The sequence below is a fragment of the Nannobrachium achirus genome (genome assembly GCF_963921795.1).
Source record: "Nannobrachium achirus genome assembly, chromosome: 22".
In the NCBI taxonomy this organism is placed as follows: domain Eukaryota; kingdom Metazoa; phylum Chordata; class Actinopteri; order Myctophiformes; family Myctophidae; genus Nannobrachium; species Nannobrachium achirus.
In genome coordinates, this window is record NC_137829.1 from 35,585,062 (window position 1) to 35,611,205 (window position 26,144).

General features: G+C 42.2%; 1 protein-coding gene across 1 annotated transcript in view; it reads right to left on the reverse strand.

The window, feature by feature from the left end:
- The window catches only part of wdr75 (WD repeat domain 75), a 32,763-nt gene extending 8,223 nt beyond the window's left edge, over positions 1–24,540 (reverse strand). Inside the window, exons 1-17 of the mRNA XM_080752475.1 lie at positions 24,430–24,540; positions 22,779–22,908; positions 21,238–21,303; positions 21,035–21,134; positions 20,612–20,736; positions 20,414–20,484; positions 18,667–18,783; positions 18,225–18,313; positions 16,635–16,793; positions 14,600–14,659; positions 13,888–14,003; positions 12,769–12,944; positions 11,811–11,971; positions 9,620–9,800; positions 2,301–2,395; positions 1,164–1,259; positions 471–640 (exon numbers count right to left, since the gene is read on the reverse strand). Of these exons, the coding sequence (XP_080608601.1) occupies positions 471–640; positions 1,164–1,259; positions 2,301–2,395; positions 9,620–9,800; positions 11,811–11,971; positions 12,769–12,944; positions 13,888–14,003; positions 14,600–14,659; positions 16,635–16,793; positions 18,225–18,313; positions 18,667–18,783; positions 20,414–20,484; positions 20,612–20,736; positions 21,035–21,134; positions 21,238–21,303; positions 22,779–22,908; positions 24,430–24,515 (1,998 nt within the window). The 5' untranslated portion in view covers positions 24,516–24,540. The remainder of the gene's footprint in view (positions 1–470; positions 641–1,163; positions 1,260–2,300; positions 2,396–9,619; positions 9,801–11,810; positions 11,972–12,768; positions 12,945–13,887; positions 14,004–14,599; positions 14,660–16,634; positions 16,794–18,224; positions 18,314–18,666; positions 18,784–20,413; positions 20,485–20,611; positions 20,737–21,034; positions 21,135–21,237; positions 21,304–22,778; positions 22,909–24,429) is intronic.
- Between the last annotated feature and the right edge of the window lie 1,604 nt (positions 24,541–26,144).

A 26,144-nucleotide genomic window follows, 5' to 3' on the forward strand; every position in this document is an offset into this window, starting at 1 on the left:
TAATATATATATGAACATTTTTCAACATGGAAACGATTATGACGATTAGGGTGCCACAATACGGAACCGAACGGCCCTGTACCGAACCGAACAGCCCATACCGAATTAACCGAATTTCTTTCTCTGTTTGGGTGTGGTCACATAAAACATAATTTTAACTCATTCTGTACACTTTTTTTGGAGAAAATCTTCCTCCAAGTATAATCATAATAACTGATTATCAAGTTTTAGGGGGGAAACAAATGATTGCACCCCATCTTTAAAATTAACTGAACATTTTGGATTCTTGATTTTTTCATTTTAAGTTTTTACTGTACCGAAACCGTACCGAAACCGTGAGCCCAAAACCGAGATACGAACTGAACCGCGGGCTGACTGAACCGTGGCACCCCTAATGACGATTATGACACATAATCGTGATTGCGATTAGGTGATTATGTAATAACTGTGACAGCCCCTAGGTGGCGTACCATGTACTGAGTGAAGAAGTAGAGCTGGGAGCGGTTGAGCCACTGCAGGCTCTCCTCGCAGCTCTCCAGCATGTCGTCGCGCTTGGCGAACACGGCGTGCGTCACCTTCCCCGAGCACAGGGCCTTGTGGGAGTACAGAGGCCGGGGCTCGCTGGGCTTGAACACAAACACTAAGACGACAGAGGAGGAGGAGGGAGACAGTGGAAAACACAGGAATGAGGAAACATTTCGTTTATGGTTACATTTAAGGAACTGGCAGGTACTCGTGTTGTTCCAAAGAAAATCTCTCCCGTGACTGACTGGTGGGTTAAAATGGGATTTATACTTGGTTGTACGACGGCATCGCACGCCAAAAGTAGGAGATTTACAAGCTCACAGCGCATCGTGCTGTGACGCATTGTGAGATTTTAGATCGCCTATTCGGTATAAATCAGGCTTCAATCTCTGGAACAACATGTGCCCCCCCGCCCCCCCCCGAGTCCTAACCAAGCCAAAAAGGGAAGTTAACTATATCTATTCAAGTTCATAACCTTGTGTACTACAGTCTACACTCCAGATCGGAATATTAAACCAGATGGCCCGTGAGGGGGCCTAGTCCATCACTTGAATTCACATTCAGTATTTCCACCATCTGTCTTATGTAGACTGACATCAGTGGAATATGGGAGGTGTGGATGCTGACAAGAGACTTACGGTCAGTGCTGCCGTCCTGACTGCAGAAGGCAGCCATGTTGTCAGACGCTGAGTCGGCTAGGAGCAGGCTCACGTCCATAGAGGTACTCCACTCCACTGCCGGGATGGACATGCCACGTAGAGAGAGCCAAAGAGAGAGGGAGAGTTTTATACCAAGAGAACATTGAAAAATGACTGCCATTTGCTTCTAAAGTTCATCCAAAGCTAACCCCTCCTAACAGTACATGGACTATTTCTGATAGCAAATGCATACGTCTTATGGTTTTGTAAGATAGAAGTTACAATGTAACACACCTCTGTTTACACATTTATTTATTCCCCTTTAATTGTACATGCATTATTTTTTGTTTGATTGCATTGTTTAAATGTATGACACACATACACATACTATACTTGTGAGGACATAAAAAATTAAGGACAGCTATTTTACCGTTTAACCCTAAGCCATTAAGTAGATAAAGCTTATCTAGATAAAGTAGATAAAGTTATTTTTTGGTGGATCGGCATGCATCAAAGTACAAATCTGGAATCAACCTCAATATCAGTGTTTCTCAAACTTTCAAATTTCAAGGTCTCCCCTTAACTCTGACAGTGTACAAATGGAACCAAATGGACCCTAACGGGTCCATTTGGTTCCATTTGTACACTGTCAGAGTTACAGACTTGTATGGGTCAATTTAGACCCCCCTAAAGGAACCCACAGAGTCCCTGGAATCCACTTTGAGAACCACTCTCTATATTATGCCTAATTCCAAACCACAACCAGAATCTTTTCGTAATTGTAAGCCTAAAAACCTAATAAAAAACAATCTTGTGACGTGGAAAAGGTTCATCACAATGTCTATCCATCTATAATTCCAGAAATCCTGTCTGTCTTTACGCCACTAGAAGTGAGCAGCCCAAGGTAAGGATCCCTTAGGGACGGGTGAGGATAAGGGTAAGGATCTAGTTTCTCAAATTCTGTTTGGCCTCACATGTGTATTCACACACACAATTACAGGAGCAGGTGAGAAGGTTCCACACACACACACACACACACACACACACACACACACACACACACACACACACACACACACACACACACACACACACACACACACACACACACACACACACACACACACGGTCTCTTACAGGAGCAGGTGAGAAGGTTCCAGCAGCAGAGGAGGTGTTTGCTGGTGGTTCCCAGCAGATACTTGGAGCAGCTCAGGCGGCCGAAACAAAGATCCCTGTTGGAGCACAAGAGATGATGCGTTTCTCTACTGGTACTTCAGACTGTCACTGCATTGACCATTTTTTCAATGCCTCTTATTTTTGCACACTACATGCACCTCTATTTGGCCAGAATAACTTTTCAACGCCTCATAAAAAAACAATCAACACAGATGTATTCAAAATAGTAATGCAAAATGTACACAACATGCTCACTCAACCCACTACAACACCCCAGCTATGTTCTGTTCACACTGCTGCTGCGACCATGGCCAGGGAAGTGATACCGGAGTTTCATTCGTTTTTATCTACAGCAGCAGCAGACAGGGCTTAGCGCTTGTTCAGTAGAGCCATGTAGCCTGCTTTATACCTGATGCTCATTTATTTATCTATGAAGTTTAACCCACATAATGCTGATTTTATAACCTGCAGCTATTTGTATGCAGGTTGTGTTTCTTCCTCTATATTTTATTCTCACTTCCCCATTTACACTTATGCAATATTAAGTGCATAAAACAACAACATTTAACTCACTTTTACCGTTTTAACTGTGGTGTGACAATAACGTTTGTTTGATATATTGAATTGATCCAGAATGCCGCAGCTCTTTAACCTGCCAAATGTTCATATCTCATCCCTTCTGTATTGCCTTCACTGGTGGTGATGAGCAACAAGGCAATCATGGGCATGGCCAAACCCTACCTCCAGGCTATGATCCGCTCCTACAATCTCGCACACTAAAATCAGCTAACACAGGATTGTTTGTCCCTCCCTTCCCCATGACACCCTAGCCAACAAAGCACTCGAGATAGGGCTGCACAACTAATTAAAAGTTGGGCTGCAGCCTGCACAATTAATCAAAAGTAATCAGACATGCTATGTTTCACAATGTAATCGTGAAACGTAGTAATTCATTCTAAGGTATTATTTGGTCAGCTGTTGCATCTTGCCCTCGTCTCCTCACCATTAGACAAGGATTCATAATAAATTATTATTCCTACCAATTAAAATACCCTGCAGAGATTTTTGTATTTGTTCGGTGGGCAACAGTGACATTTCAGCAGTCTAAAGCCTTATTTATAGTACATTACACACCATTGTTGTGTGAAGAGAATAGATTAAAGACCCAATGAAATGACTATTTTGGGTATTTTATTTTTAAGTTTCAGTTTGAAAAGGAAGCCTGTGCGTTTCTGAACCAATCCGAGGGGACCAGCCCTTCAGGCGATGGGATTTAAAATCTGAGTAATGGGAGTAATGGGAGCCAGCAATGGGAAACAAACAGGTGAATGTAATCAAAGGTTTATTTATATGCAAGCGGACCTGTCTATGTCATCACTTTTTGAATTTCTGTTCACAGGAAGTAATTATGAATGGCCTATTTAGGGACCTTTGATATAAAAATACACAAAAAAATATATATTTTCTATTTTTTTGGCATCTAGTGTTAGGAATGCCCATATGATTACCATGGATAAGCTCTAAAAGTGTGAAAAACGTATTTTTCATTTCACTGGGTCTTTAACTACAAGCTCACAATGCAACGCATTGTGACATGTTGTGAGCTTGTAGATATTCTTTTTGCAGCACGTGACACTGCCGCGCATCATACTGTAATATAAATTAAGCCTAACATGAGGCACAAGGTTTTCCAAAATACTAGATGTTACACTCATCATACAATAGGGCATTCACCAAATATTCGAATATTCAAATATCAAAGTCACTATTCGACGTTGTTCACCGAAGTCGAATATTCACTTATTTTTTTATTGTTTTCTCTTTAAAAAATATATATAGTTTATAAAGCTTGGCTAGATAGGACGTCATAAGAATGAGTTGTCAATGCCCCTGGTGGATGCATTTGTTAATGCTCTATACCAGCACTTCTCAAACCTTTTTAGGCCGGGATCCCCAAAATAAACATATTTGAACTGGGGACCCCCACCCTGACAAGCACTTGGAATTGTAGGTATTAATGTGACTCGGTTCCACAGATACTAAATATTGTGAAAATAGCAGATCTACATGCTCACAACGCCTCGCAACGCGAGGCGTTGTGAGCATGTAGATCGGCTATTTTTGAAAAAGTTGTGAAAATGTGTGCAAATCTTATGTATTTTTAAAGCAAACGTTTGTAACTATTTGACAGTTTGGCCAGTCCTGTCGAATATTGCATTATTCGAATACTTTGAGGTCGAATAATTCGAATACTAAAAATCACTATTCGTGAATGCCCCATCATACAATACATCAGTTGTCTCTGCCTGGGTAGGTCGCTCGACTCAACTCCTTGCATGTAAATGTAAATCCTAGTGGCTAGTCCACACGGAGCCTTCCAACAACCCCCTACCAACCACCTCTTAGCACCACACATATTTCATAGGATTAGCTCAGTGGAGACCTCCATTTCTGGGTGCTCTAAAACGGGAACATGCAAGTCATGTGAAGTTAGTTTCGACTGAATACTCTCACATATGAACCAACTGTACAGAGCTACAGGGAGGCGATTATGCAAGGTGTGGAGGGCAGCTGTCAAAACATCTGATTCTTAAACCCATTTAGGCCTAGGATCATTGACTGCTTTAACTATTGAAAAATAGAAGATATACAAGCTCACAGCGCTGCACCGAGTGCCGCGCTGCAAGCTTGTAGATCTGCTATTTTTGAAAAAGTTGTGAAAATGTGTGCAAATCTTAAGTATTTTTAAAGCGAACGTTTGTAACTCAAATTTTGCTTCTGGGTGGTCCCTGGAACGAAATACTTTGAGATGGGGGTCCGTGGCCAAATACATATCATTTTGGGGGTCCTTCACATGAAAAGGTTTGAGAACCACTGACATTGTGGTCTCTCAAGAACAGACTAGCTGAGCTCCAGTTAAGTGAAAAGGACATTTTCTTTGATGATGGCTGGCCAGATTGCTGACATAGAAACATAGGTTTTTCAAAAAAAACCTTAGAAGGATTCAAAAGACACTTATAGAATCGGGTCAAAATTCAAATTTTCACAATTTTTCAAAAATAGCAGATCTACAAGAGTGCCGCGCTGTGACGTTGTATATCTGCTATTTTTTAATAGTTAAAGCATAAAATAATGATACACCATAATGTGTACCCGTTCTGAATGGGTTAATGTCTGGTTTCACCAGGCCGTTACTCCTGGATTCCACTTATGCTTCCAAGTGACACAGAAAAAGTGTTCATCTGACACTTTTACCCCACAGATGTCTGACCAACACCAACTCTCCCATGCTGGCGATGGGCATTTCTTCGCCGCGCATTTTGAACACTTGGGTGTCATGAGCATTTCAGGTTTTATATTTGGGACAACTTTGAGCCATACGCTTGGAAAGGTTTTTCCAAGTTTACTGGGCTATCATTAGTACGCGTACCGATACAGAAATACTATTTAAACCTTTGCATAACTTCAATAATTATATTGCAAAGCCCTTTTCGTGAATTAGAAATGTTGTCCAGATTGTGCACCGACACCCGGCATCCAGTCACTAAAAACACTAGTGTCCATGCAAACAATTTCAGGTCCTTTTGTATTTAAATGTGAATACAGGGTTCCCACACATTTTTACCAATTAATTTCCAAAACTTTTCCAAAACTTTTTCAGAATATTTAACCCGAATTCCAGGACTATATAACAATAATTCAGCTCAATAACAGGTCGCTTACTCCTACACGCAATGCCCAAAGACAGGTAGTGTTTTTGCCAGTGGTTCTCAACCTTTTCAGGCCGTGACCCCCGAAATAATCATATTTTAACTGGGGACCCGGCACCCTGACGAGCACTAAGAGTTGAGGAATTTTGTATAACACGGTTCTATTGTGAAAATAGCAGATCTACATGCTCACAACGCCTCGCGTGCATGTAGATCGGCTATTTTCACAATTAATATTTGACAATTTGGCCAATGTTTAATTTGTCATTTCAGAGGCATTAACAAAATCAATAACCAAAGACAATGCATAGCTATTTCTTCCAGGACCTTCCAGGACCCTTGATCAATTCCAAAACTTTTCCAGTACTGGAAAAATATTTGTTCTAATTTCAAAATATTTCCAGGAATGTCATGACCTTGGGAGCCCTGTGAATATAATCAATAAAAAAACTGAGCGGTGGTTTACCCAACCAAAGTTAAAAAAAAAAAAAAAAAAAAAAAAATGAAAAAAAAAAAAAAAAAAAAGTTTTGAAAAAAGAAAAAGTTTTTAAGTTTTTTTGAAAAAAAAAGGTTTTTTGAAAAAAAAGTTTTTTGGAAAAAAAAGTTTTTGAAAATAACTCTCGGGCGTGCTCAAACAACAGTAATAACTGCGTATTAGCTTACTGTACTTTACTGTACTGTATACTGTACCTAACTGTACTGTACATATTCTGTGTTCTATATCTATGAATTCTATGTGTTCTGAATTGTGTGTGTGTGTGTGTGTGTGTGTGGGGGGGGGGGTGCCTGTGTGTGTGTGTGTGTGTGTGTGTGTGTGTGTGTGTGTGTGTGTGTGTGTGTGTGTGTGTGTGTGTGTGTGTGTGTGTGTATTGCAGTTGATGCTCAGGGCAGGCTAGACTCAACAGCACCTCTCTGGTCACCCAGGGTACTCAGGCTACACCAGAGGCTACATACAGACAGACACACACAGAGGCTACAGACAGACACACACAGAGGCTACATACAGACAGACACACATACACACACGGCCACGCTATGGAGACGGTGTGACCACCGCTCAAAAAAGTTTCCGGAAAGCAAAATGGGGTGAAAAACGAGAGAGAGCATTTTCCCATCCTCCATGAACCGGAGAGCCCCCCTAGATCAAAAGACCTGGCGGTTTGCCAAGGTTTCCAGACGTCCATTTAGATTACAAAACCTACAGTTTGGCCCCAATTTGAGCAGGAGGACACCCAGCATGGGTTGACTTTTCTGTCCAGACTCTTGCATTCCCCATCTGCCGAGAGGGGGGACACTCTTGATTTCCTACCAGTAAGGTCAGAAGTCGTTAACTCCTCTAAGACACTGAGGAGTCTTTTCAGGCCACAGAACTTCAAACAGTTGGTTGCTATGTGCATGTGTGTGACTGTGTGTATGCGTTGTATACTAAGCACTTTCAATCTGGCGTTGCCATTTTGAGTGTGTCATTATAGGCGCCTTTAATGTTTCAAAGATAACCTATCTACAAGCTCAACGATAGTATGTCACTATGCACACAACGACAGTATAAAGAGCAGGGGTCTTCAACGTTTTCAGTCCAGGGACCCCCAAACTGATGGGGAGATGGAGCAATTGGAGCATGGACCCCCTTTCTCGTAGGGTGGGGCTACAACATATATTGTATATTTATGAATTAAATAGTTTCATGTGTATAAACATTCAATACTATGCTATTAAAATGATAGATTAATATATTCATGCTTTTATTTTAAACATGCATGTACAAGTGGCCGTACCACTGCCATTTATAAACATACCTTATTAACTGAGAACCAAATGTCAATGCTATCAATCTATCACTAACAATCTGACCATTGCACAATAATCATGTATACAAGCTATTCAAAAGAGACAGAATCATGGTTTTATTGTTGAAGACCCCTGATATAGAGGTTACCTACTGTGGATCACTAGAGGAGGAGCCTATTCCCCGTTTGTATAGTAGGAGGCAGGTAGATTTATGAGCACACTCCATGAATAGAACCGTATCCACTGCATGGCAACAAGTGGCAGTTACATTTGCTTTTTGATTGTGTCTTTGTGTTACACTGTAAAATAAAATGATCTTCATTCCACTCTGAGAGGGCACGAATGGAACCAAATGGGCCTGTGGTTCCATTTGTGCCCCCCTGCTCAAACCGGGGCCCAAACTGTAGGTCTTGTTATCTTAATGGACCTCTTGAAATCTTGGCTGTTCGCCAGGACTTCTTCAAGGGGGGGTTTTCAGGTCATGTAAAACAAGGCACCCACTAGTTTTTGGAGCTGTGTGAAACACAGGCTCCCTATACGTGGCTGTGTGGGTCTGTGTGTCTGTGTGTGTGTCTGTCTGTGTGTCTGTGTGTATGTAGCCTGACTTCGGCGCGTAACTAGTGCCGCACCATTTACACCACTCGCGCAATATATACATCAAAATGTGCGGCTCGGCCGGGAATGGTGTTCTATTACCTTTCGTTCCGATCCGCCTTACCATGCCGACGTAATCGGCAAAAAACGACGCTTAATTGTCCCCATTGACTTATAATGGGACAATGCAAGAAATCACTTTCAAGTATTTTTCTCTCGTAAACCATAGGAGCTACAGTTTCAAACCTCGGAGAGGAGATTCATAATGATTTTAAGAATGAATCGAAAAATAATTACATCACTCGGCCTCATGGTGGCGCTATAACGGCCCACTTTACGTTTTGCCCCGTAACTCTAAAATTCTTTTTTCCCTGGATTCCTTGGGTCAAGACGCATCTCCCCATATAGGCCACGCCCATTTGCGCCAGGATAGATTTTCCGCCATCTTGAATTTACTCCAAAACACACTTTTTGCTCCTTTTCCTACATATTTTCTTCAAATGTCACAAAAATCGGTACACATGATCTACACACACACACACACACACACACACACACACACACACACACACACACACACACACACACACACACACACACACACACACACACACACACACACACACACACACACACACACACACACACACACACACACGGGTGTGATTTTTCCACTCATTTTGATTTCCCTGGAATATTAGCCCTGAGCTCTCGAGATGGGCCCTTACTAGAAATGATGTGTGCATTAGGGCAGTGTTTCTCAACCCTTTTCAGGTCCCCCACCCTGATGAGCACTAAGAGTTGAGGCATTGCATTTTTTCTAACACGGTTCTATTGTGAAAATAGCAGATCTACACGCTCACAACGCCTCGCTATTTTCACAACTTCTGCCTCCAATATTTGACAATTTGGCCAATGTTTAATTAATCATTTTAGAAGTATTAAAAGGTCCTTACAAATTCACTTAAGAAATGTGCAGATGCCCTCTATACACTTAAACTCTCTGGTGGTTTGTTTACTGTTGAGTGAGAAAACAATGTTGCACTTTCATCTGGGGACCCCCCCCCCCCCCAAAATAATTCGAGGACCCCCCTGGGGGTCCCGACCCACAGGTTGAGAACCATCGCATTAGGGTTAGGGTTACCGCATTGTGTGTGTGTGGTGTGACAGTATGTGTTGGATCGTCACCTGATGGCACCCGGTGGCTGTGACAGCGTTGTCAGGAGCTCCCAGGAGGCGGGGCTCCAGACGGTCACCACCTCCTGAAAGCTGACGGCCAATAGGGAGCCGTCGGCCGAGAAGCAGCAGCGCTCTGGGAGCAAGCCGTGATAGGCACCCACGAAATCACACGACCAAGAGGGCCCTTCGTCTGCGCGGCCCACATGAAGAGAAAGACAGGATTGAGAGAGACGGGGGGAGGGGGCATGAAAGAATGAGAGAGAGAGAGAGAGAGAGAGAGAGAGAGATAGAGAGAGAGAGAGAGAGAGAGAGAGAGAGAGAGAGAGAACGAGATTGAGAGAAGGAGAATAAAAAAGTATTCAATTGGTGGGAAAGGCTGTCTCATGTCTAATGAAAACTGTCAGAACAGAAGCAGTCTTTATGTGGTACAACAGAATGTATGTCAGGGTTAAGTACTTAATCCCCCCTGGGGCTATACAGACAAAATAATGCATTCATATAAACATAGCACATGTACGTTATGTTCTGTACATGTGTGTATAGTGTATATAAGGTGCATTGGATAAGGCATAAAAAAATTATGTAGCAGCACTCTTACGACAACCAGAGTTTCAGACTCATCCTGTGATGATACCAAATATGTTGACATCCCAATTAACACATTTCTACCCTCTCAGAGTTAAACAATGAGATATTGTACTGTATACCATCAACAGTAACAAAAACAAAAATAGTTCAAAATGCAGCAACTAGAGTACTAACTAGGAAAAGGAAATTCGATCACATCACACAAACATTCACAGCACTACACTGGCTGCCGATACAGGCCAGAGACGACTAAAAGATACTGCTCCTGCCCTATATAAAGCCTTAAATGGACTCGCTCCATCCTACATGTCCAGTTTAATAGAAACGTACATCCCTGGACGGACGACCACTGCCCTCCCAGGATGCTTGGTCAACAAAATATAATAAAATAACAGTTGGGGGGCAGAGCATTCACAGTTCACACTAGTGGTGGGAAAAGCGTGGTTCATTTCAGTGAACAAATGATTTTGTTCACGGCAATGATCAGTTCAAATGATTCGTTCACCGTTCGGTGGTACTTCCCTGCCGCGCCTCGCGCTAAGACCACTTCAGCCCTATACAGTACATTTCGACCATTTGAAAATGGCAGATGATCTACAAGCTCAAAATGCATAGCGACGCATTGTGAGCTTGTAGATCGGCTATTTTCAACAAAAAAGAAAAAAATATATATACCGGTATACACTTGAATACTTGTGTTTCTACATTACAGTATTGATACTTTTACTAAGTAAAGCATTTGAGCACTTTTTCCACCACTGGACTCAGGGGGAGGAGGGGTGAGCGAAAGCATGTACCTTACATTTTTAAGGAAATGAACGAATCTTTCATGGATCTTTCTTGTGATTCGTTCATAAGAACGAATCACTCGTGAATGACACATCACTAATTCACACATTGTACCCTCTACCTCTGGAATGCTCTCCCTCTAGCTGTCAGAGATGCCGACACTCTGGACATTTTTTAATCTAGGTTAAAACCCATATTTTTTCCCCCCCTGCATTACAGTTCTCCTAGCTGTACTCAACGTTGTTATGACCACCTTTTTCTTTCTTTTCTCTCTTTTTCCCCCCTCTTCTTTTTATATTAATTTTATTGATCTGTACAGTTTTGCAGCTGTGCTCTGCCGCATGGTAATTGGTTGATCAATGACCATACTGTACATGCTGGCACATTTTACTGTCTTTGTTTTTTGACTTGCAGAAGAGGGTGATGATTTCACTATAAATAAAAAATCAAACCTCGGTTCTAAGTGAAACGGTGAATTTTTATTCTATGTGTTCTAGAGCTATGAAATATGTATTCTAGATCTATACATTCTGTGTTCTAGATCTACTTTCTATGTGCTCTAGTTCTATATTTTTATGAATTCCGAATGAATGAATGATTTTGTCTGGAGGGCCAAATTGTCATGTGAAGCTTGACCAATCCTCAATTCTGCATGCACGGGACATGTACGGGACAGACAAAGCCACTCCTTGGAAGCGGCTTTCACCGCTTCAAAAATAAACTGAAAACTATATGAGCACAAGCAAACCAGACCCAGACCCAATGACTCAAACCCCATCTAGAGGCCAACAGCTGAAGGATGGAGTGGGGCTAGACGGCCTACCCTCTGAGTCTGCAGGCTGGGCCAGCTGCCAGGCTTTGAAGTGTCCGTCCCGGCTGGTGGTGACCAGCGTGGTGGAGGTCTGGGTGTCCGTGGTACAGCAGAAGCACATGGCTGTAATCCTGTCTTCATGGGGGGCTGTGATGGTGGTGTTCAGCGCAAAACTGCAGGCGAAACAAGATTATGGGAGTTAGGGACTTTTGGAGTGTGGCATCCCATTAAGCCAGGGGTCTTCAACGTTTTCAGGCCAAGGAGCCTTGAGAGAGAGAGATGAAGCAGAGACCCCCACAACCTGTTCATAGATTCCATATAGCTACATTGTTTGACAGCACAATCATCAAAGTATTTTGGATTCATGTCAATTTGTGTTTTCAGATATTTAACCACTTGAACCTTCAATACTTAGGTCTGCTCTTTTGCCCCTCTACACCAAATCTCTTTGCCAAAAATAGCAGATCTACAAGCTCACAACGCCTCACGCTGCGAGGTGTTGTGAGCTTGAAGATCGGCTATTTTTGGCTAAAGTTCTCAGAATAAGGACACTAGGGTTCAACTGATTAATATTAAAAAAGTTACGAAAAATGTTTCTACCACACAAAGATTTGGAGGACCCCCTATATTAACTCTGAGGACCGTCTAGGGGTCCCGGACCCCCTGTTGAAGACCCCTGCATTAAGCCCTTGTATTTGCAGACATTATTGAATTGCAATTAGGTTCCGATTACCATTCAAGCCTTTCCCCTCTGAAAGGTTACAGGTCACAGCCAGCGATGGGAGGACTAGTAAAATGTTTTTTTTTTGTTTATTTCAAAATGGTCTTCTTTCCACCTATAGCTGGTTGGTTCACCAAACCAGAAAGGCTCCCGTGCTGCTGCAGCTAACAATTAAAACTCAATGTTAAGTCCCCCGTTCTCAATGACCAGCAGGAACGTCGAGACATCTTACTAGAACTGCAACTGTACCTCTGGGTTTGCTCGTCGTAAGACCACAGTTTCAGACTCATCTCCAGCTCAGAGTCTTTCTGCGTCCTCTCCTCCAACGTTGCCAACCAGTCGCCACGGGCATCGAACGCTGCCTTCACCACCTCAAACTGCCGAAGACCAGACTGGTGGATGTACTCCTGCTGCACGATGTCCAACTATAGATGAACACAGCACAACAGTCAGACTTCTACAAAAGGACTAGCATTTTAGTTTTTTTTTGTTCTTCATTAGATTTATTGCCTAGCCCTAACTGAATAAAAAGCAATTGAATTCTCGTAAAACTGAATTTATGCTTTTTTATGACTTGTCTGAATCAACAGAACGGGTGCCCTCACAAAGTTCACTCGAGGATATTTCAAGTAATTGAGCAGCAATTAAGAGTCTTAAGATTAAGACAGGAAGTGCATATGGGAAGTCAGGGCACGTTACATGACCAATAAAACGCGGTCTTGAGTATACGTTGAACTTTCAGCCCTACATAACACGTCACAACACCTGACTGACATTTCCAGGTAGTGAAATCTCAGCACACTTGTAAAACCTGCACGTGATATCAATAAAGGCTTCCACCCATAAGCTACCTAGTTGACAAGTTGTAAAGTGTGCATATAGAATGACGAAAGTCTAGTCACTTTCTAGCTTACTCCACATGTTGCTCTGAAGCACAGCGGGACATTCACCTTCCACATACTCATTGCATGACCAGCCACATGATCTCAGTTATGTACGTACGTAGTCTGATCTGCCATTATGTGACTTTTTTTCATGCCATGGTAGCTGCAATCATGAAGCTGATTTTTAACCACTTTCAACCCGACGTCCCCATTTTCATGTCATTTGAATAGGTTTTAAAGTGGTTAAATAAGATTAAGATCTTTACAAAAATGTTACTTGTGTTTATTTATTTTATTTGTTTGCTTAAAATGTTCACGTTTTTCATGTAGATTTCGAGATTTGGCACTTTAATTGTTTTCTTTTTTCCTTTATTTTATATTAGGTATATAGGTCTGTAGTTGGTGGCCTAGGGTATCCGTTAGAGATCTAATGTAGATGCCTACTGCACAATATAGAGATTCGTTATATAGCTATACTGCTTACATTGTACAGCTGCTTGTCTCTCTGGAGGGAGTAGAACTGCAAGTGGCCTGGTTTGCCGTTGAGCACCAGGGCTTTGCTCCGTGGGTCCATTATCAGCTCCGTCCTGACACACTCACCTGGAAAAGCAAGGGTTGGGGGTTGTTTTTGTGGTCTTACTGTAAACATGTCATACTGCCGGCACACCATATTGCCCAGGATATTAAAGATCTGGAATGATTTCCCTCCATAATCACATCCGCTACCACGGATTACATTTGGCACCAATGGACGGATGACAGTACAAACATGCAGCACTTTCAAACAGCAAACGGCTTGACTATCCTGAGAAGCTAAATATCGTCGTTGTCGGGTGGAAACCTTGTATGTCCAAAACGGTTCGTTTTGCCTTTATCGTTTTAAAAATGATCTAAACTAGTGAAAATAGCCGATCTAGAAGCACACAACGCCTTGCGGTGCGAGGCGTTGTGTGCTTGCAGATCAACTATTTTCACTAGTTTTGTGCAATAGTCTTGTGTGATGAATCAGGGCTTTACTTTACGGGGAAAAAAAACATACAAATTTCAAACATGGGAGATACAAGGTTTCTGCCCGACAGTGACGACATAGTAGTATGGTAGATCTCCAGGAATTGTAGAGATCATTATTATTTATGTTTCCATGCAGACAATTATGTTTTGTATGTACAGCTGTTGAACGTTGAGTCGATTCTCACCTTTGACCAGGCCTTGAATGACAGCAGACACTTTGATAGCGTTCTGAATGATGGTAATTTCTGGAAGGAGGAAAAGAGAAGAGGAAGGTTAGATCAATGCACAGTGGATTCAAGGATGCACTTTGTTCCCTTTGACAACTAATTTGGGCATGTCATTATAGGTGAAGGTTTTCCCAAATCTTTCAAAAATATTTTCAAACATTTAAAAATATACTGTGGATAATTTTTGTAAGATGTTCTGAAACGGTTAAAATAGCAGAGCAGTGTTGATTTCGTCGACTAAAACTATGACGAAAAATGTTTGTCGACTGCGTTTTTTTCACTGACAAAAACGAAATAAAAACGAAATAAAAACTAAGCTGTGATGACAAAAACTAAGACTAAATATATTGACAATTTCGTCAACAAAATAAAAACTAGACTAAAACGTTAGGGAGGGACTAGTGGAGAAGAGTCTCATTTTATGTTTAGTTGCTCTCAGGCGTTGCATGCTGAAAATAGCAGATCTACAAGCTCACAACGCACTGCGACGCGTTGTGAGCTTGTAGATCTGCTATTTTCAGCACACAATCAAGTGTAAAATCAGTCATTATGATGCCATCAAGGCCTGCCAAAATACATTTCAGTTGAATAAATCAATTGTAGATTTAGTCGCCTAAAATCTTATGATATTTAGTTGACTACAATTAGACTAAAACGAATAGTTTTCAGGTGACTATGACTAAAACTAAATGACATTTTATTCAAAAGACTATGACTAAAACTAAATCAAAATTTGCTGTCAAAAACAACACTGTAGCAGAGGAGATCTACAAGCATAACACATTGCAATGTGACACAGCTTATACGGCCTGTTTTTGTCATATGGCAGAGCATATAGGCCAGGGATTAATGAGCACCTTACACCAGTTTTAGATTGGTGTAACACTTCCTGCAAGGTGACTTAGAGGTGAGCAGTGGCCTCTGGTGGACACACAACCACATTACAATAGTTTTGCAGCTCAACTAAAACTACATTCAAGGAGAAGTCGTCACCAAACGAATTCTCCCACTCGCATTGGCTGCACTTGTTTGAGGACTGGTGCACTTGGAATAATGCAGGGGTCTTCAATGTTTTCAGGCCAGGGACCCCTTAGCTGAGAGATAGATGAAGCAGGGACCCCCTCTACATATTGTATAAATGTGTGATGCAGATTTTCATCGATTTCACAGACAGATTAATACTTAATAGACTTGTTTGACAGCACTGTCATCAGTCTAAGTTGGATTTGTGTTTTTAGTTAACTTGACCTTTCACTCTGTACTTGGTCTGCTCTTTTTTACCTCTACACCAAACCTATTTGCCAAAAATAGCCAATCTACAAGCTCGCAGCGCGAAGCGTTGAGAGCTTGTAGATCTGCTATTTTTGGCTACAGTTTTCCTCAGAATAGGGATGCGAGGGTTCAAGTTGTTAATTTAAAAGAATGATCCTATCACAAAGATTTGGTGGCCCCACTGTAGTAACTCTGAGGACCCCCCAGGGGTCCCGGACCCCCTGTTGGAAGACTCCTGGAATAACGCATTAACTTTGTAAACTAGGGGTGGGCGATATGGAAAAATGCAATATCACGATATTTTCCCAAGCTGTATCACGATACACGATTACTTGACGAAAACTAGACTCTCTGGGTTCCTTTTGGGAGGTCTAAATTGAACTTTACAAGTATGTAACTCTGACAGTATACAAATTAAATCATTTGGTTTCATTTGTATACTGTCAGAGTTAAGTGGAGACCTTGACATTTTAAAGTTGAGAACTACTGATTTAGACCGAAATGCAGGTTTAAATTGAATTCTGCAATGAATCTCTGTATTAACGATTAAACAGGATTTTTTTACAAGGCTCCCTCAATTGTATCACGATATATACGATACCTCTGAAAAGGCATATCGTGGAGACATTGTATCGTCTCCATGATAATTATCACCATATCGCCCACCCCTATTGTAAACCGTTTCCGACTGTGTGCAGAACAGAAATCTCTGGCTCCTTACTGTTGTCTTCGTGAGAGGTGCAGAAGAGCGATCCATCTGGTGAGACGGCGATGTGTATGATGGTGGCGCCCAGGCGGGGCAGGAAGTCCTTCTGGTTGTCCTGGCCGTAGCGCCACTGCACCAGCACCGACTCCGTGCCTCCGCTCAGCAGGTTAGTACCTGGAAGACCACGGTGGCAAGAAATACAACAGATGACCACGGTAGGAAAACAATTCTGCCACAGTGGCTGGTTGATTTTAACATTGATGATCTTGACTTTGGCGAGATCATTTCACGAGCTCCCTCGTTTAATCTCACCCATACAAATAAACTTGCTTTTAGTTTTTTAGTTTTTTTTGGTATAATACCAATAATACCATGCGTCTAGTTAGAACACCAAATTCACACCAGCAGCTTCAAGCAAATGTTCATAGTGCAGACATTTGCAAATTGCAATACAATGGGCGGGTCCATCGTATGAGTGAGCCTCTCGTAAAGGGAGTTGTGCTCCAGCTGAGAGCTGGGCAGCTCCAGGAGGATCTAAGCGAGTAGCCGTGTCTGGCAGCATAGCTCACAGACAGGGAGAAGTTTGTACGTTTATTCGCAAAGTAAAGCCCTGCTTCATCATACAAGGCTGTCGCACAACAGTAGTGAAAACAGCCGATCTACAAGCACACAACGCTTGTGTGAGTTTACTTGTAGAGAACATTTCAACAGGAAAGCAATTCAAACGTGCTTTACAACATTAAGCCATTAATATATCAAGACGTCCTCACAGTAGTCAGTTTCTGTGGTGCAGAGTGTATGCAGATAGTCCACACCTACTGTACTATAGAGCACAGAGGGCTTGTGGTTGGCTGCTATTTGCTAGCTTCGCCTCCTGCTACGGTGGGGAAAGTAGCGGCTAACTTAACTAAGTAACTTCTCCCCATATAGACAATGCATTTAACTCTCAAATACCTGGAACGCGCCTGAGTCACATTAGATTTGAACCACTTTAACCATTATTTTATGCTTTAACTTTAGAAAAATAGCAGATATACAAGCTCACAGCGCGGCACCGAGTGCCGCGCTGCGAGCTTGTAGATCTGCTATTTTTGAAAAAAAAAGGAAAATGTGTGCAAGTCTTTGAATATCTTTGACCCGATCTTTGACCCGACTTCTAAATCCTTCCTCTAAATCAGTGGTTCTCAAACTTTTTCATGTCAAGGACCCCCAAAATTACAGGTATTTGGCCGTGGACCCCAATCTCAAAATATGTTGTTCCAGGGACCCCCCAGAAGCAGAGATTTGAGTTACAAAAGTTTGCTTTGAAAAATATATATTGAAAAATATGCACACATTTTCACGATTTTTCAAAAATAGCAGATCTACAAGCTCGCAGCGCGGCACTCGGTGCCGCGCTGTGAGATTGTATATCTGCTATTTTTCAATAGTTAAAGCAGTCAATAATCGTAGGCCTAAATGGGTTAACTAAGTAACTTCTCCCCATATAGACAATGCATTTAACCGTACCGCAGTCTCAGAACATGGCAGCGAAATACAAGCTGCTGGTGTGAATTCAGCATAAGGCAGAGAGAGTGAGGCAGTGTAAGTGGTTGTCACGTGTACCTTCTGGACTGAAGCGTAGTGCTTTGACAGCATTGTGGTGCCAATGGAGGGTAGAGTATGTGTACTCTTTGCGATGGTTAAAGTTTCTCCTGGAGGAGTGTACAAGGAGATACATTGAAATCACACATACAGCGCTAGATATGCCTACTATAGGAAAGGATAAGGTTACAAATAAAAAGACAATTCATAAAATGCTTTAATCCATTTAGGACAGGGACCCATTTTGGGGTTTTTACCTTTCAATACAGTCGTTGACATGTACAGGTTAACAATAAACGCTGTAAAATCTCTTTTGGAACGGGGTCATGCCTATGTTCCCTCAACCCTATGTTCCCTCACTGAGGTTAGGGTTAGGCATAGTGGTTAACATTGAGGGAACATAGGGCTGAGGGAACTTGAGCATGGACCCTTTTGGAACAATACGTTTTCCAATTCGACTCACCACAGGCGGATCTTGCCATCCTCATGTCCAGTAGCAATGCAGTCATCTTTAGGATGACAAGAGACACATGTAAATGTGTTCTTGGCTCCCTTCTTGGAATTTGCACTTAGGGGAAACCTATTGGCGAGAAAAGACATAATGGCACGCTACATTTGAATCATGTGATCCAATCTCAATGTGCTGAGGAAGAAATGATATGACTGCAAAATGTATAACCTTTATACCAATGATAAAACTTATACAATACATTATGATATTTGGTAGTTTGTAAGAGTCTAAGGGCTGTATTGTGATTGTCTTAAGTACCAGCTCTTACAGTATGCCTTAACTTAAAGGCCTATCTATACTGTCTCCGACCACCAAACCTTCCGTTGAAGAGTTCAGACTTTTCGACGTGCAGCTTTCCGAAATCTAAATCGGGCTAATGCTTTTCAGAAGATGCGAGTGACATCATTTTGTAGTTGAACCGGACCTGACAAAAGGTTTGGTGGTCGGAGACAGCATGGACAGGCCTTTAAGTTAAGGCATAAGAGCTGGTACTTAACTCTCCTACTGCCAGATCATTTATTTATTTATTGGGTCTGGCGCCATCAAAAAGCGGCTTACCTTTGCGACGTTATAGTAGATAGACAGACAGACATTTATTTATTTATTTTTATTTTTTTTGGTTGTGCAATAGTGCACTTTGGTCTGCCAGGCAGCAGAGGGCGGCGTCATGCGAGAATGAATGTGAATTTGCCTGTTATGTGTTGAAGAAGAAGAAGACCAGTCACTGGCCCCAGAGCCTTACAGCCAGAGGAAATCAACAAGGAAGTGAATTGTTCTCCGTTGATCTAACGCATAATGGATTTTTTACACCATCACCGCGGAAAATGTGTTTACAGTAGACGGCCGCGCGACGCCTCATCAGCTTACAGTCATCAGACGAACGAACCGAACGAGCGCCGTATTGGCGGTAAGGTCTTGCGAAATCGGGCGAACGTGAACGTTCAAAGCGTGGGAAGAGTTAAGACAATCAAAATGGAGCCCTAAATGTCTCCACCAGGCCTGATAGCTATTGTTTTGGTAAAGCCTATCTTGTTATGGTTCAGCTTGTCCTTGAAGCAGCGACAGTATAACTGATCTCTGACTTGTGCCTCCTGGCAGAACTACCGTAACACTGACATGAGTGTTATTGTACTTCATGTACATAAAGCATAACCATCACCACCTAGAATATTGTCTAGTCTCCTAAATGCCTCATCGATTAATGACTGATCCAGAATTCCACGACAGTGCCCATCTATAAGCAATCTACAGTAATCTCGACAGAACAGGCATTACTGGGTGAGGTGTGGTAATGTAATTGTTTCCCCGCGTAATTGAATGATTTGATTTAGCTACAGTGAGGATCAACATCGTTTTGTTATTATTACAGGCAGTGTCCCTGAAAGAGTACTATTCAGTAGCCAAAGTCAGTAATTAGATACACATCGCACACGTCTTCACGGATGGACACATCGTGAATACGTGCAAACCAGCTCCTACTGTAAACTCACCCCCAAATGTTATGGACTGGTTTAGTATTCACTGGTCTTTACAGACATACCCTCTTCTAGACATCTCGCCTCTTACAGAGCCAGGCCATAAACATTTTCATATAGTCATAGTTGATCATCAAAATTTAAAACACAACAAGATTTTGATAGTAACTGAAATGTGTCTAGCTGAGAGTTAATTCATTTCAAATGAGGGGACCATTACTCACCTAAAATTCTTCTGCTTCTTGAATAAGTACACCTGCAGCTGCAAGCCTTTAGCTGAAGCAATATATTCACCCTGCAAGGATGACAGGTTTGTAAACCACCGACTTAATGTAGTGTACTTTTAAAATGTCCCTCTTCATCCATCACATTTAAAGATGAAGTAATTCTTGTTATTTCAGAGCAGTCAGTGGTGTACACACCCCTCTGCCAATGGCGGTGGCTCCCGGGTCAGAGCTGACATCACTGAGCACTGCAGACATCTCTTTGGCGTCCACTACCTGCTCCCCGCTCTGAGGCAGATTCGTGGCCACCAGCTGGAACATCTCTGCAAGGAATGATCGGATTTGATGTTTGGGAAACTGTTCACGGTAAGGTGGTGTTTGTAGTCGCAGGGAGAGACGAGTGCATGACCACTTAAGCCCAATATGCTTTTCTTTGTAGGATAACATTTATAATAGTGCAAATAACCAATCTACAAGATCACAACTTGTCACCTTGAGATGCACTGTGAGCTCGTAGATCTGCTATTTGCCATTTCTTTATATACTATAATGACATGACAAAGACTCCATTTCTGTGTGTTCTTAATACAAGTATTCAATGTAACTGAGGGTCAAACTTACCAACTCTTTTGTCATTTGCCATTGGAATAACAAGGAAAACAACCCCAGCATGCTTTGCAGAGGCATAGACGGAGTAGACGGGGAATCCAATGACAAATGTCTGAAATATATCAACATAACTGTCACACAGACTGTCCAGGGAGACATTAAAATTAAAATGTAATTGCCACTGGGGAGTCATTTGAGAGATAATGAATACATACCTTGATAAGGATACCATCTGTGAAGTCCCACAGCCTGATAGTGCCATCTACTGACGAAGAGTATGCCTGCAAAAAGAGCAGTAGTGATAACTTCTTTTTTAAATGCAGTACGAGAGTATGTGTGCATAGTTGGGTGCATCCCCCCATTCCGACATGCTGCCATTCCGACATCCCCCCATTCCGACGCTAACCCTATACCCTAATCTCTGCTGCCACTCAGACAATTAGAAGTCAATGTCGGAATAGCAGCATGTCGGAATGGAGAGCGCCCCCCGGCGGCCGCCGCATAGTTGCATACTGCATATCCCAAGAAATAAATTACAACATTACTACAGATGTAGGATACATTCAAGAAAACACAGAAAGATTATGTGTGCACACAGTTTTACTTGCTCCCAAGGTGTCACCGGATATTCTTCTCTCTTTCCTAAATTCAACTGTTTACCATGCAGGGTGACATTGGGACATACTGTATATCAACCCCATAGCTTGTAGGATATCTATGCTTAATTACAGGTCATTGCACCCTTAAAACTAAACTAAAATAATGCTGTAACTACACTTGAACTATATGCTCTATCATTAAATTTGTACACTATCTCACACATTATGTATAGATTCTGTTTCGTTTATTACTGGCCTTCTGGTTCTATCTCTTGTAAAACAAACCTATGTTTAATCTCATATCAACATAAGAGGGTAGTTTGCTCCATTGCTCCACAAATGGTTTGGACCGCCAGATAATCACAGACAGAGTTGAACGGTTATGTGAAACCAATCCTCCTGCCATGAGGATTTGACAAGGGAGTCCCTTTTTTGCAGGTCTTTCAGTCCGAGTGTATAAAAAAAAGCACCTCGGCTAAGGTGGAGACGACGGAGGCGACCTTGAGCCACGTGAGACACCGCCGAGCGAGCGGTAGCGAGTGAGTCGCCGTGTCGAGCGTTGCGAAGGTCGCATGGGCCGACTCGGCACCATTAGAAGTTGTAAACCAGGGGGCCAGCCGCCAGAATAGTAAATCTTCATCCTGCCGACTTTCGCCACCTCCGCGCAGCCATTCACAAGCTTCCGCTGGTGGGTCTTGCCTTAACTGAGGCACCCTGTTGACAATAGCGCTTGAAGTGTGTGACGGAAGTGCTGCGGTTAACGGAAGTTACGTCATGCGATGCGGGTCTGTTTACATTCCCCAGCGAAAAAAATAAAATAGATTGTAGCTCTTAACTCACTCTGAATAGGTGTAACATTGCTTGAATCAATGTTTTTGTTTGTATATTGTTTATTGCGAGCGTAACCGACGGAGCAGGAGACGTAGACCAGCTTTTTTCGTGCAGGGAATACGTTTGCAGGAACACCGCACTGTGACAAAAATACAGCTTCCGGGAAAATTCAGCCCCCCCCTCTTCACGTCTTCTGCCTTCTATTGTCACCAGGCTTTTCTCTTCGCAGATGAGTAAGCCTGGCTACGCGAGGCTATAACTGAGGTGCTTTTTTGATACACTCGGACTGAAAGACCTGCAAAAAAGGGAGTCCCGATTTGACAAACCTGAAGGTGGTTGGAAGGGTTGAGGACAACACCCGTCACCATGTCTCTGTGGCCCTGCAGATCATGGATGGACTCTTCTGTCTGTGTGCTGAACACCTTCACACACTCCCCCGAGGGGACCAGTAGGAACCTAGACACAAAATTAGCAAAAATAATACATAGTAATCACATATACAGATTCTTCTCGAAAAATTAGAATATTGTGTAAAAGTATATTGTCTTGAAACTTTCAGATATTTCTTGAAACTTTCATATATTCCAGATACATTGGACATTCAGTGAATTATTCCAAAACTATTTTTTGTTAAAACGTTGACATTTTATGGCATACAGCTCATGAATATCAGAAGTCCATATTTCAAAATATTACAATATTCCACAAGACCACTCAAAATAAGGATTTATAATAGAAATGTCAACCTTCTGAAGTCAAACTTGCTTGAAGTCCAGTGGGAAGTTTCCAACGTCAGTTATGATTTGGGGTGCTATGCCATCTGCAATGCTTTTGTACACAATATTCTAATTTTTCTAGAAGGATCTGTATAGATTTCATTATGGTTTATTAATGAATCTTGTTAAACTTGATGGATAGTGTAGGTACTAACTACACAGCAAGTTAGTACGGTTCTAGTGTCGTCACCATCTCAGGGATCCTTCCTTGATATGGGTCCAGTGGGTCCCCAGCAAAACAATTAGTTTAATTTCACTATTATTACACCGGCTAGAACTAAACCCAATGACAGAATATGTTTAATTCTCTCCACTGTTATCTCTCCAGTCCCACCTACAGTATACAGTCAGACAGTGGTAGAATTATGCCCCGACTCCCTGCTGGCACACAGCTATTCTATTTCACAGCTATTCTATTTGTCTGTCATTTGTCTGTCTGTCATTCAATGTTATATGAGATACTTCAATTGTTTCCAGTGGAAATAAGCTTAGTCTTTTCATGGATCTCCTTTTAGTAGACCTTGTACCAGTGAACTGTACCGTCATGAAACTGTACCTTTTCCTATGCAAACTTCTAATAAAGTCTTCAATCAATCAATCAGACACAACGCATTTTCAAATGGGCTTGGGGCGACATAATAGTAAAATACGTATCAACATAGGGGTCCCTGACATGAATATATTTGAGAATCATTGTAGTTAACCAGTGATTCTCAAAGTGGGGTCCTTTAGGGAGTTCCAGGGGGTCCCCAGCTAAATGATAGTTAGGAAAATGATGGACCCTTATGGGTCTGCAACTCACGAGTGTACACATGGAACCAAATTCGGGTCTCAGAGTAGAGATGGTAATGCCATTAAATGGGGGTTCGTACTAGCCCAGTGCATGTCAAACTGGGGGTCCTTGAAATTAAAATGGCTGCGAATCACTACTAGAGCCAAACAAAATCTTCTCTTATGGGTGTATTGTTGTATCTTTTCAAGTGGGGGTCCGCGGGCTAAATTTGTCAATGTGGGGGGTCCTTGACATGGAAAAGTTTGAGAACCACTGTAGTAAACAACATTCACACACACCAGCCGGGGTAGCGGCTAGCTGCTAGCATTAGCTTGAGCACACATAATAAGCTCGTATAACTTTGAAACCGCCATTCAAGACCGTTTCTGCGTCGTAGGCACAGTTCTTCTCAACACGACACACACATACCTGGAGTCATTGGTGATGACAGGCTCCCTATAGTTGATTTTGCTGCCACCTCGGTGAACCACGCGGATCTCGCCGTGTTCCACCATGTTTTCACTCAATCTCAACTACAACCCTTCACCCCTGACCTCAGCTCTGTTGTTGTTGCTGCTGCTGCTGCTGCAATCTGTGTGATGTGATGTGATGATGTCGCCCTCTGGTGGTTTTCTTTTAGTTGCGTGCCGTGACTATATTATTAGAGGCGCTTCCCCTGTAACAGTATAGCCTAGTACTCGGCTAGTAGTACACACTACAAATTGTAAATCCATTGCTTAAATCCATATAAAGGGAATCCATCCATATAAATTGGATTGTAATCTACAATCCAATGAATGGATTCCCTTTATATGGATTTAAGCAATGGATTTAACTTTATATCATGTTAAAAGGATCCCAATTGAAACAAAAGCCATAGGCTTTTTTGGGTTTATCCTTTTAGTTGCCCTTGTAGTGAACTGCAGCCTACTGTCATGAAACTGTACCTTTTCCCATGCAAACTTCTAATAAATACTTCAATCAACAATCAACCAACCGACCGATCGATCAATCAATCAATCAATCAATCAATCAATCAATCAATCAACGACCGTCGACGGTCGTATCTCAAGGGCTATAACAGTGAGTGTAATATTCGAGCTTAGATCTTCATTGTCCAGCTCATCTGAATGGTGTCAGGCATAATCGCCTATAACATTTTCGCCAGGTCTTTTCGCGGGGCACTTTTGCCGTGGAGGAGAGTGTTTTTACCTAACCTGTCTGGCCGTTTCACCGCCGTTGAAGAGCCATTTCGCCCACGCTGTCCATGGTTCCATATTACCCCTTTGTCATTTACATATTATATTGACTGTGACAGTGGTGTCCAGTGGCGTCAGTTCAGAAAAAGCTAAGTTATGGCAACATGTTGCCATACCTTATCAACAGGCATGATTCATTTATTTTGAGAAGTACATTTTCTTTTTTTCCCCCGTTTCTACGGTTTCTTGGGCTGGATATGGCAGCCTGGAACAGTTGTTCAAGTGCAGCTAAACTTGGCATGTTAGTAATGTTAGAGCTATTGGAATCAGGTGCCTCTCTCTCTCTCTCTTTCTCTCTCTCTCTCTCTCTCTCTCTCTCTCTCTCCCCCCCCTCTCTCTCTCCCCCCCCCCTCTCTCTCTCTGCGTCTTCTGTGTGAGGGATGCATTTATTTTACCAAGCGCATGTCATCTCTGGTCGAATCCCCGCACCAATTGACAAATATTAGGCAGAAATTGTGAAAATAGCTGATCTACACGCTCACCCAGTTAAAATATGCACGCTCACCCCAGTTAAAATATGCACTGCACCTGCATAGGGCATATAACCATGCAACCATGCGCTTCACACTGCATATTTATGGCTAATACATTAAATAGCCGATCTACATGCTCACATTGCAAGGTGTTGTGAGCATGTAGATCTGCTATTTTCACAATAGAACCATGTTATACAAAATGTATGCCTCACCCTTAGTGCTTGTCAGGGTGGGGGGGGGGGGGGGGGGGGGGGGTCCCCAGTTAAAATATGCATTGCACTTGCATAGGCATAACTGTGAGATAAGAGCCATGCAAATGCTTCACATTCTTCCGTATGAAATGCATATGATTCCCATATGGTAGGTTATGTATCAATTAATTAAGTATTTGGACGCACCTGATTCCAAT